This window comes from Giraffa tippelskirchi, chromosome 10 (genome assembly GCF_054371585.1).
Source record: "Giraffa tippelskirchi isolate mGirTip1 chromosome 10, T2T-mGirTip1v1.2.pri, whole genome shotgun sequence".
NCBI classification, from domain to species: Eukaryota; Metazoa; Chordata; class Mammalia; order Artiodactyla; family Giraffidae; genus Giraffa; species Giraffa tippelskirchi.
This window is the reverse complement of record NC_137284.1, coordinates 157,279,080-157,291,679: the sequence shown is the minus strand read 5'-3', so window position 1 is coordinate 157,291,679 and position 12,600 is coordinate 157,279,080. Positions and strand designations below refer to the sequence as shown.

General features: G+C 44.3%; 1 protein-coding gene across 11 annotated transcripts in view; it reads right to left on the bottom strand.

The window, feature by feature from the left end:
- The window catches only part of ACTR3B (actin related protein 3B), an 87,574-nt gene that overhangs the window by 54,359 nt on the left and 20,615 nt on the right, over positions 1–12,600 (bottom strand). For 8 of the 11 annotated variants that reach the window (XM_081533549.1, XM_081533553.1, XM_081533551.1 and 5 more), the window contains exon 2: positions 12,287–12,342. The exons of 1 other annotated variant lie outside the window; for it this stretch is intronic. In XM_081533549.1, the coding sequence (XP_081389675.1) occupies positions 12,287–12,342 (56 nt within the window). Of the gene's footprint in view, positions 1–11,243; positions 11,499–11,597; positions 11,777–12,286; positions 12,343–12,600 lie in introns of all 11 variants that reach the window. 2 more of the 11 variants (XM_081533554.1, XM_081533560.1) reach the window with 2 other exon arrangements.

The window sequence follows — 12,600 nt, the reverse complement described above, 5'->3', positions numbered from 1 at the left end:
GATTATCTGAAATCCCCAATTTATTCACAAATGAAGAACAGCAACAAAGCTACGGGAGTAAATTTTAATCCTTTTCCTCAGAAAGGCATCTTCAAGTAACAGCCTCAAAAGCAGAAAAAAAAGAGGACAGAAATCACTTTGCCCGCCTCCTTTTCTCACTCCAACCCACTGCCACATTTAGCCTCGAAGCTTTTAAGTTATGAACGGTGGTACACATCGGAAGGACCAGAATTTCCTGCAGGACATGCTGGGGACTGAGCTAGAGAAGGCATTTACGTGAGAAGCAGTGAGCCTATCCAGGCCGCGAGGCTGAGGAAGGGGCCAAAGGAGTCTGGAGGGCCCACACTTACGAAGGCACCTGCAGAAACAAACATGGCCCTGTGAACACCAAGCTCTCCACTACACAGCACACGGACACACAACCGTCCAGGCACCGGCAGCCTTTCAAAGGGGCCCGGGCGAGAGCCCTGCAGCAGACGCAGAGCTCCTCACAGGGCAGCAGTGCCAGCAACAAACAGCACAAACCAAACCGAGCCTGAGCTTAGAACCCCACCGCCAAGTCAGCGCCAAAGACTGCAGAGATACAAAGGCAGAAAGATTCCTCAATTCATGACACCACGGGCAATATATCTAACCAGAAGAAAAATTACCACCTTAAAGAAAAAAACACTAAATTTAGTGGGAATGAAGCCACCGCACTCAAAAATTTACACAACAAAGTAAGTCTTATCCCTCCCAAAAGCTACACACAAGTACTCTGACCCCAAATCGGAGGACTGATGTTTTAGTGGCCCTTAGCAACAACAACAGAACCATAAAGTGTAATGGAACTGGAGGAATCAACCTGCCTGACTTCAGGCTCTACTACAAAGCCACAGTCATCAAGACAGTATGGTACTGGCACAAAGATAGAAATATAGATCAGTGGAACAAAATAGAAAGCCCAGAGATAAATCCATACACCTATGGACACCTTATCTTCAACAAAGGAGGCAAGAATATACAATGGAGAAAAGACAATCTCTTTAACAAGTGGTGCTGGGAAAACTGGTCAACCACTTGTAAAAGAATGAAACTAGAACACTTTCTAACACCATACACAAAAATAAACTCAAAATGGATTAAAGATCTAAACGTAAGACCAGAAACTATAAAATTCCTAGAGGAAAACATAGGCAAAACACTCTCCGACATAAATCACAGCAGGATCCTCCATGACCCACCTCCCAGAATATTGGAAATAAAAGCAAAAATAAACAAATGGGACCTAATTAAAATTAAAAGCTTTTGCACAACAAAGGAAACTATAGGCAAGGTGAAAAGACAGCCTTCAGAATGGGAGAAAATAATAGCAAATGAAGCAACAGACAAACAATTAATCTCAAAAATATACAAGCAACTCCTGCAGCTCAATTCCAGAAAAATAAACGACCCAATCAAAAAATGGGCCAAAGAACTAAACAGACATTTCTCCAAAGAAGACATACAGATGGCTAACAAACACATGAAAAGATGCTCAACATCACTCATTATTAGAGAAATGCACATCAAAACCACAATGAGGTACCATTTCACACCAGTCAGAATGGCTGCTATCCAAAAGTCTACAAGCAATAAATGCTGGAGAGGGTGTGGAGAAAAGGGAATCCTCTTACACTGTTGGTGGGAATGCAAACTAGTACAGCCACTATGGAGAACAGTGTGGAGATTCCTTTAAAAACTGGGAATAGAACTGCCATATGACCCAGAAATCCCACTGCTGGGCATACACACCAAGGAAACCAGAATTGAAAGAGACGCGTGTACCCCAATGTTCATTGCAGCACTGTTTACAATAGCCAGGACATGGAAGCAACCTAGATGTCCATCTGCAGACGAATGGATAAGGAAGCTGTGGTACATATACACAATGGAATATTACTCAGCCATTAAAAAGAATACATTTGAATCAGTTCTATTGAGATGGATGAAACTGGAGCCCATTATACAGAGTGAAGTAAGCCAGAAAGAAAAACACCAATACAGTATACTAATGCATATATATGGAATTTGAAAGATGGTAACGATAACCCTATATGCGAGACAGAATAGGAGACACAGATGCATAGAACAGCCTTATGGACTCTGAGGGAGACGGTGAGGGTGGGATGTTCTGGGAGAATAGCATTGAAACATGTATATTATCATATGTGAAACAGAACACCATTCCAGGTTCGATGCATGAGACAAATGCTCAGGGCTGGGGCAATGGGATGACCCAGAGGGATGGGATGGGGAGGGAGGTGGGAGGGGGGTTCAGGATGGGGAACACATGTAAACCCATGGCTGATTCATGTCAATGTATGGCAAAACCCACTACAATATTGTAAAGTAATTAGCCCCCAACTAAAATAAATAAATTTATTAAAAAAAAAAAACACCATAAAGTGTGCTTCTTTTAACTATTATACAGGAGTAACCAAAGCCACGAAAAGAGAGGAAAGTTTGGTATACAGAGCTTATATTCACAATCTTTTTTCATTCCTATGCAAAGCAAGATGTGGTCCAAATAGTCTTTGTGAACATGATGGAGAAAAGCATCTGGAAGAGTAGCTATCAGTGAGAACCTCTGAGTGTCCTTAGAGTATACATACGTGACTCATCACAGAACACAGATCTAAGTAACCGACAGCTTTCTCCAGCGCATCAAAGCTTACTACAGGACCCTGACTCAGGTGTAAAGAGAGAGACAAGAAGTGTGCGGAGAACACTGAGACGGTAGAACAATAAATATAACAGATAATAGGATCCACACCTAGACATTCCAGCTGGTTACATGCATGTGGCATCTCCACGCAGTGTAATACTGTGAGGTTGTGAAAAAGAACCAAACAGTCCTCCATGTGTTAATCCACAAGGTTCATGAAGATGGAGGATCATGAGAAAAAAAAAGGTCCAAAATGGTGTCTGTGGAATGCCACCACTTGGATACAAAGACATCTGTGAGTATTAATATTTGCTGGTACACGTAGGGTACCAGCTTGGTACTTAACTTGGAAAGGAAGCACAAGAAACCAGAATCGTTAGCGGCCCATCTAAGAGGGCAGTGGGCAGGAGAAAGTGAATTTTCACTGAACATTTTCAATACCATTTAATTTGTATGTCAGATGACTGTATTGCCTATCCAGTTCAGTTCAGTTCAGTCGCTCAGTCATGTCTGACTCTTTGCGACCCCATGGACTTCAGCACGCCAGGCCTCCTTGTCCATCACCAACTCCCAGAGCCTACTCACACTCATGTCCACAGAGTCGGTGATGCCACCCAACCATCTCATCCTCAGTCATCCCCTTCTCCTCCCGTCTTCAATCTTTCCCAGCATCAGGGTCTTTTCCAATGAGTCAGTTCTTCGCATCAGGCGGCCAAAGTACTGGAGCTTCAGCATCAGCATCAGTCCTAACAGTGAATATTCAGGACTGATTTCCTTTAGGATGGACTGGTTGGATCTCCTTGCAGTCCAGGGGACTCTCAAGACTCTTCTCCAACACCACAGTTCAAAAGCATCCAAAATTCATTAAACTTGGAGTTCTGCTTCTGGAAAGATGGAATAAACATACTTTTCTCTACTCCTCTCTCAAAGCACTGTTGGAATGACTGGACTTGATGTTTGAAAGAAACATAAAAACGCTGAGGGGTGGCAGCAGACTGGCTTGGGACCCTAGGACTGAAGGACCAAGACAGGGGTGACTTCCTGGGTCTCCTCTGTCCCACAGACACACTGGCTGCTGGAGAAGCCAACCACCCAGAAACACCAACAGAAGCAAACAAAACCGGGCCCAAAAAGCCTGCTATCTCCAGCCAAAGGAGATGAAAGGGGCAGTGGAAACATACCACTCCCTGACTCCAGTCAAACACAACCCCTACATACAGTGTAGACACCACACAGGAGGCAGGACTCGCCCCACCCCTCCGGCTCACACCAGGGGCGGGACTCGCCCCACCCCTCCGGCTCACACCGGGGGCGGGACTCGCCCCACCCCTCCGGCTCACACCGGGGGCGGGACTCGCCCCACCCCTCCGGCTCACACCGGGGGCGGGACTCGCCCCACCTCTCCGGCTCACACCGGGGGCGGGACTCGCCCCACCCCTCTGGCTCACTCTGGGGTTCCATCAGAGAAGGCCCAGTGGAAGTCAGCTCTTCCACCCCTCGCCCTCCCAGTGCATGGTACCTGCAGAGGCCTGGGGGCGGGGGGGCCAAACTCCTGCCCACATTCAGCAGTAGCATGCAACCCCTCCCCAAATGACTGTCAACAAAGGCCAAGAGGAAAACCTGAACTTGAACCCCAAACTAGCATTAACAAGGGGTATCCCCCTTTTCCAGCTTGAAGCGACACCAGAAATGACTTGCTAAAAGCTAAGAGTTAAGTAAGATCTGGAATCTCATAACCAAAATGTCCAGGTTTAAAAACAAAAAAATCTCTCACCATAGCAGGAACCAGGAATATCTTCAGTGAAAAAAGAAAAGAAAAGATGACCAATAATGCCAACACTGAGATGACACAGATAATGACACAGAATTAGCAAACAAGATTTTAGGCGCCATCACAAAATGTTTCAATGAGCCACTACAAACACATCTGAAACAAATGAAAAAGAAAAGAAGGTCACAGCAAAGACAGAAGATATAAAGACAAAACCACACAGAAATTTTAGAGCCAAGACACACAATACCTGAAATAAAAGCTCAATATTGGCCCGGAAGAAGAAAAGGATGGGGAACAAAGCAATGAACTTGAAGACATAACAACAGAAATTACCCAATCTGAACAACAGAGAGAAAGCACACGGATAACAAGTGAACAGGGCCTTCGGGACGTGTGGGCTGGACAATGGCAGATGCAACATTCATATACCTTGAGTCCCAGATAACAGGAGAAAGGGAGGAGGGCTGAAAAAGTATCCAAAGAAATGATCGTTAAAAATTTGTCAAATTTGACCAAAAAAAAAAAAAGGATCCAAAAGAAATCTACAGAGTCAATGCTGAGTAAACTCCAAAGAGGATAAACCCAAAGAAATCCACACCAAGAAACATTATAGTGAAACATCTAAAAACTAAAGACCAAATAGAAAATTCTGAAGACCTCCAGCAAATCTGCCATCAGAAATCAGGGAGCCCACAAGGAAACCGCATATTTCCAACTGCTGAGAGAAACGTCCGCTAAGAAGTCTATATTCAGCAAAAATCGCCTTCAGAGATGAAGAACAAATAAGACATTCTCAGATGAACAAAAACTAACAGAATCGGTCACCAACATATCTACTCTAAAAGAATGTCTAAAGAAAGGTGTCTACACGGAGGAGAAATGATAAAAGAAGGAATCCTGGGACACCAAGAAGGGAGGAAGAATGATGCAAAGGGCGAAAATACAGGCAATTACGATCGCTTTCCTTCTCCTCTTGTGTTTGCTAGACAGTGTCTGGCAGTTGAAGCAAAAATTGTTAATGCTGATGTGTTTCTCAAGGTATAATCTTAATTACAACACAAAGTGGGGAGGGTAAAGAGACCTATCTCTATAGGAGATAAGATTTCTACATGTCACTAAAACTCATAAATGTTAACACAAGCTGACTAAGCAAAGCTGTGTATATGTAAGAGCTAGAGCAACCACTTAAAAAGCTACACGAAGAGAAGCAATCGAAAACACCCCAGATAAGTCAAAACGAAATTCTAAAACACACTCAAAGTAATCCACACAAAGTTAGGTAAAACAAAACAAAGAAATGAAAAACAGAACAAACAGAAAAAGTACTAATCAATAATCACAATAAATGTAAGTGGTCTTTTTTTTTCCTTTTTTTTGGCCGCACTGCACAGCTGGTGGGATCCTAGTTCCCTGACCAGGGATCAAACCCAGGCCCTTGGCAGTGAGAGCATGGAGTCCTAACCACTGGACCTCCAGGGACTTCATGCAAATGTAAGTTGTTTAAACACACCAGCTAAAAGACAGATACCAGTCCAGTGGATTAAAAAAAAAAATGACTGAACTCTACACTGTCTACAACTCTATTCGATCATAATAATATACAGGCACACCTGGTTTTATTGCACGTTGCTAAGTTTTTCACCAGTTGAAGGTTTCGGGCGAGTCTACCAGTGCCAGTTTCCCAACCACATCTCCTCACTTCATGTCTCTATGTCACATTTCGGTAATTCTTACAGTATTTCAAACTTTGCCACAGCAGTTAACAGACAACAGTAATTTTAAAAACTAAAAATATTCAGTGTATTTCCCAAAAGAATGTCATATATTTTACTAAACCTTCAAAGGATAATTCCTAACTTACATAAACTGTTCCAAAGGACAGAAAAGAAAGCTAACTAACTCATTTTATAAAGCCAGTATAATTTTGATACACAAACTAGACAAAACTAGTACAAAAAAGAAAAATTATAGACTAATTTTACTTTTGACCACTGATAGAAAAATCCAAAATAAATATTTGCAAATACAATTCATGTACTTGATATTTCATAACCATGTAAAGTTTATCTCAAGAATGACATAAAACACTGTTCAACATTCGAAAATATATCAATGTAATATATCATATTAGGAGTTTATATGTCAAAACCACATAATCGTATCAACAGATACACAAAAAGCCTTAATGTCAACATCCATTCATAATTTTTAAAAAATTTTAAAAACCTCTTTAGTAAACTAGGAATACAAGGACACTGTATTTACCTGAAAAGGCATTTCCATGAAAGCCTACAGCAATCACTCATGAAACACCAAAACCATTCTTTTCAAATTCAAAAAGACAAAAGTACCTGCCATCCTCAGTTCTAGTTACTGACAGGAGTTCTAGCCAGTGCAGCCAGATCAAGGGGAAAAAAAAAAATGAAGTACTAGGATTGGAAGAGACAAAATAACCACTATTTGCAGTTAATACAATAGCTTGCATAGAAAACTTAAAAAGAACCTGCAGGCAGTCAGAACAAATAAGACAGGACAGCAAGACTGTCAGATTAAAAGAACAACTTAAAAAATCCAGCAGCGTTCCTACTATGCTGGCAATAATTAGAAATTTTCACTTCAAAAAACATTCACAATGAAAACATAAAGAAAGACACCTAAAAATAAATGTAGCAAAAGCTATGTATGGGCTTTTTAATGAATATTGAAAAACACTGGAGACAGAAATAAATAATAGAATACATATACCATATTCATGGATGGGAAAATTCAATGCATTGGGATACCAAGTTTTCCCCCAAATTAATCTACAAATTTAATGTGTCTCTAATCAAAATCCCATCATAATTTTTCATGGACTTAAACTGATTCTAAAATTTATTGATAAAGAGTAAAGTGAAAGTCACTCAGTCATGTCCGACCCACTCTTTGCGACCCCTTGGACTACACAGTCCATGGAATTTTCCAGGCCAGAATACTGCAGCGGGTAGCCTTTCCCTTCTCCAGGGGATCTTCCCAAACCAGCAATTGAACCCAGGTCTCCCGCATTGCAGGCAGATTCTTTACCAGCTGAGCCACAAGGGAAGCCTGATAAAGAGTAAGGGTCTAAGAACAGCCGAGGCTATTTAAGAAAGAAAAAGGAGGAGGAACCAGACCTACCAGATATAAAAAGACAGCCCAAAGTAACAGTATTTACAAAATTTGTAAATGAATTTGGAACAAAGATAAACAAATGCTCAAATGAAACAAAATAATACCGGAAGTATTCCCCACCATACGCCGTGCCTCAATACGACTGAAGAGGCCCTCTGCAGCAAATGGTGGCGGGACAACTGCCTCCATTTGGAAACCACACTTCTCTCCCACACCATATTTTTTAAAAAACTTAAAGTTTCCTTAGAAGAAAACACACAAAATCTTTATGACATTGGAATACAAACGCATTTTTAATAGAAACAGATTATAAAAAGACTGAAAAACTGGACTATGTGAAATTTTTTGAAGTGCTAGTTGTGAACATGAATAACAAATATATCAAGTTACATGTTGTTGTTTAGTTGCTAAGTCACGCCCAACTCTTTGCAACCCCATGGACTGTAGCCCACCAGGCTTCTCTGTCCATGGGATTCTCCAGACAAGAATAGTGGTGTGGTTGCCATTTCCTTCTCCAGCAGACCTTCCTGACCCAGGGATCAAATGTCTCCCACATTGCAGGTCTTTTCTTTACCGCTGAGCCACTGTGCTCAAACTTCTTGCTTAAATCAAATTTGATTCGACTGTAGGTGTTTAAATCACATGTGCTGCATTATAAATTTCCTTTGGTTGAATAAATGTTATAGTAAAAACATGTGATCCCATAGAAAAATACTGATGGTTTATGCTTGAGGTAGTCAATTTTGCAAAAAAAAAAAAAGATACACGGGAAATTAGCATGCTTAAAACAGTGTCTCAAATTTCTTAATAAAGGCTTTAAAATTGTATCTTAAAGAAAATAAAAAATAATTTTAAAAAGATGTCATAAAATAGGAGAAGATATTTACAAGAAATCGGTATTCAAAGGTTAGGGTGCGCCGTCCGCTGCTGACGGGCGCGGAAGTCGGCACAGGCTTCCAGTCAGTGCAGGGCAGCCATCTGGCGGTGAGTGACAAGGCTGAGGAGGCGCACGCCTGAGTGACAACACGACCCCATTTCTCATCAAGACTCCTGGGAAATCGGCACGTGCAGGTAAGGAGAGACTTACTGCAGCATTTTGTATACCAGACAAACCCGGAAAATGCCCAGATGCTGTAGATTCACGTACCGAGAATTCTAATCTAGAGCTGCACAGAGCAACACTGATACACCCTAAAAAACGTAGTACTGAGGGGTTTATTCTCCCCTCCAAAAACGCATGAAGTTATTTGCCCTATGATATCATTTTGGAAATGTTTAAACTCACAAAACAATACGAGAAACTGTCACTGCGTCCTGTATCTGAGACATAAGGATGAAGCCTGGACTGGATACAGCAAACGCCCAGCAGAGGAGGGACAGCGAGGAGGACTGGAGGAGGAGGAGGGGCCGGCACTCGCTCTGATGCGCGTCTGCGTTTATGTATTTACAGGATGCAACTGTGCTCACATCTGTTCTTTCTGGGTGGTGGGTAAATGGGTCTTTGTTATATAATCTTTTTTTCTTCCTTTTTTTTTTGGCCAAAATAAAGGTTTTAAAGACATTCAAAAACCAAACACATCTCTTGGCTCCGTCTCCAGTCTGGACCTTCCCCCACAGCAGCACACCTTTTCCCAGCTGCTTACGGGACCTGTACGCCTGACCCTCCACACACCGACTGTCTAAAGTATACTCCGTGTCGCCTGACCCCTCCCGCTCCCCCCACGTCCTCCTTCTACGGGTGGGATCAGCACGCAGATACTCATCTGCCTGAAACTTTTCAGTCACGCTCCACATTTCCCAACAACTTGTGAGAAAAGAAAAAAAAGGTAGAGAAACGTTTCTTCAAACAATCAAGCAAATTCTGCACAGAAGCTCAAATACTGATAGATGAGATTCAAGGAGGCCACCCTGGTGAAACAGGACAGGGCATCTCGCCTCTCTAGGCTGGGACAAGGCCCCTGGAAAGTGAAGATTCCTGGGATGCAAAATAAAATTACAGCTCCTTACAATGGCAGGCGGTGACAAGCACCGGCCATTCTCCACGTTCCTGGCCAGCTCTCCGGCCACCCTCTGCCTGGGGTGTGATGACCAGACATCAGGGCTTGCCTCCCCTCTGTGCCCACAGAGCCAGGAAGCCCTGTTCCAGCATCTCGACACAGCCACGCATGCACACGAGCTCCACCTTCTCTCTCTGGAAGCCACCCTGCACCTTGAACTTCACACCTTAGGAGCAGAGCCTCTGTAACCAGGAACATAGTTCAGTTCCCCGGGCTGGAAGGAGCAGCCCACCAGCTGCCCAAGGTACCTGAAGCCCGCTCTCCCCGTCCCACCACACTCCCTTCAACCCGCACACCTGGCGCTGCCTCCCACCTTCTCTACCTCTTGCCACAGATTCAGCTGGTGATGTAACTCTTCCTTTATATCCCCCTCCTTGACATTTTTTCTTGGTAGCTCCTGCCACTGCTGTTCTGAGGGCACCAACCTGGGAGCTTCTGGACTGAAATCCTGCTAATGGCTGACTTCAGCTCCCCTGTGTATTGATGATGACAGGTCAATGGGGCGGCCAACTGCATGCTGCTGACCGCCTTCTTAAAGCAAAAGGCACGAGGTCAGCCTCTCAGAGCTGCAGCACGTAAGGTGAAAACTAACCTGCTCTGAAAACTCAGAAAGCCCAATTCCAGTGTATCAGTTCAGCGTGGAATGATCCAATTCTGTTGCTGCTGTTTAGTCACTCAGTCGTGTCCGGCTCTTTTGTGACCCCACAGACTGTAGCCCGCCAGGCCCCTCTGTTCATGGGATTTCCCAGGCCAGAACACTGGAGTGGGGTGCCAGTTCCTCCTCCAGGGGATCTTCCCGACCCAGGGATCAAACCCATGTCTCCTGCATTGGCAGATGGATTCTCTACCGCTGAGCCACCAGGGAAGCCCCTAACTGAACTGTGTCCCCTCAAAATCCCTATGTTGAAGCCCCAACCCCAGTGTGACTGTATCTGGAGACAGGATGTCTCAGGAAGTAACGCAGGCTAAATGAGGTCTTAAGGGCGGGGCCTCAATTCCATGGGACCGGTGTCCTTCTGAGAAAAGGAGGAGACCCCAGAGGTCTCCCTCTCAGCCATTCGCAGAAACAAGCGGCCACGAGAGGACACGGTCAGAGGCGCCACCTGCAGGCGGAGGAGGGAGGCCTCCGGGGAAGCCCAGGCCGCGCCTAGGTCTGCGACTTCAGAGCCTCCACTGTGAGAGCCGCTTAACTTCTGTCGTCAAGACATCCAGTCTGTGGTGCTGTTCCGGCGGCCCTAGCAAACGAATACGCCAAATCGTGAGCTTAAGATGAGGATGCGGCAGACCAACCACGCCAATTGTCAGGGACGCCCCATCACAGAAGTCAGGTACCGAGACCTAGAAAATCAAACTCGTGGTCGGTAACCCAGCAAGGACGGGCCTGGAATGAGGCGAGTTAGGCCTTCTCAAGGGACCTGGGTGCACTTTCTGCTGTCTCCCTCGAACGATACTCGTGACTAAGCCCCTTCCCCCCGGCTCTGCAGGGCTGCCTGCTACGCTCCACGCTGGTGACAGAGCCTGCAACTCAGATGTCCTGAGCCCGGAAACGCTGACCGTTTCTAAGAGCACAACTTACCTGACGAGGGGCTACATTTCGGAGGCAGAACCTCACTCCTCACTGACATAACCTGACTCTTCGGTCAACAGTCTCCAAAGAATAACCCAGCAGTTACACGGTTTCAGAGAAGAATTCTGCCCTGGAGACGACTGTGCATAAAGAGTGGGCAGGAGGCACGCTGTCCAAAAGGTGAGGACGTTTCCTCCCCTAGCGTGCTTTACCGACTAAAACAGCACAGGACGCTTCCAAACACAGTAAACAGTCACTGGGCCTCTCAATTAAAAAAAAAAAAAAAAAAGTCTTTCAATAAAGGGAACAGTGTAACACAACAGATAATCCACCAAAGTGCTAAATTAATAAAACTATACTTACTTAAAATTACAAATTAACCTTATGGAACAGGTACACTTCTTGTAAGCAGCTCAGACATGTATGACTGAACGAACCGAACCGTGTGACTCTGTTTGGAGACAGGATGTCTCAGGAAGTAACACAGGCCAAATGAGGTCGATAAGGTCATAAGGGCTACATTTAGGAGGCAACCACCCAAGCTGAAAAGTGAAAAGAAAGTGAAGTCGCTCAGTCGTGTCCGACTCTTTGCGACCCTATGGACTGTGTAGCCCACCAGGCTCCTCCATCCATGGGATTCTCCAGGCAAGAATACTGGAGTGGATTGCCATTCCTTTCTCCAGGGGATCTTCCCAACCCAGGGATCGAACCCAGGTCTCCCGCACTGCAGGCAGGCTCTTTACTGTCTAAGCCACCAGGGAAGCCCACCCAAGCTGAAACTCCACTGACTGTGATAAAGGACTGTATCACAAGAAAATCAGAGGACTGCGGTGTGTGGTGGGGGTGGGGGTGGGGGGTGGCATGAGGATTAGGTGACAGCTATAGCCAACTGCAACTCTCGGCAGCCAGATGAATAATTCCCCAGTAACCAGAACAATCTTCTAAAAGGAGATGGCAAGTAAATTAACATACCTTGAAAACCAGAATCAGAATGCTTACAACAGTTATGAGAAACACGACCCTTTATAAACCAAGGGCGGAGCTTTACTTACATGAAGGGATAATGAACTGTGGCTCTGTGTTGCCTGCGTAGCCAAGCTTGGTATACCTAAAAGCACAAAGTCATCAACACAGGTTTAGATAATAATACTCTCCTCTGTGTTCCATTAATGTCTTTTATTATGAGCTCTCCAAGTCCTAAAATATCAAGACTCAAACTACCCCCATGAAATGAAAAATAAAAACCTTGTGGTGACTAAGAATCAAACACTAATTTCGGATGAGCAAGCAGTTAACAAAAACATAAAACATGCTTGTTTCTACTGGAAAAACTGTTGCACACATATATTCATACATACATTACATT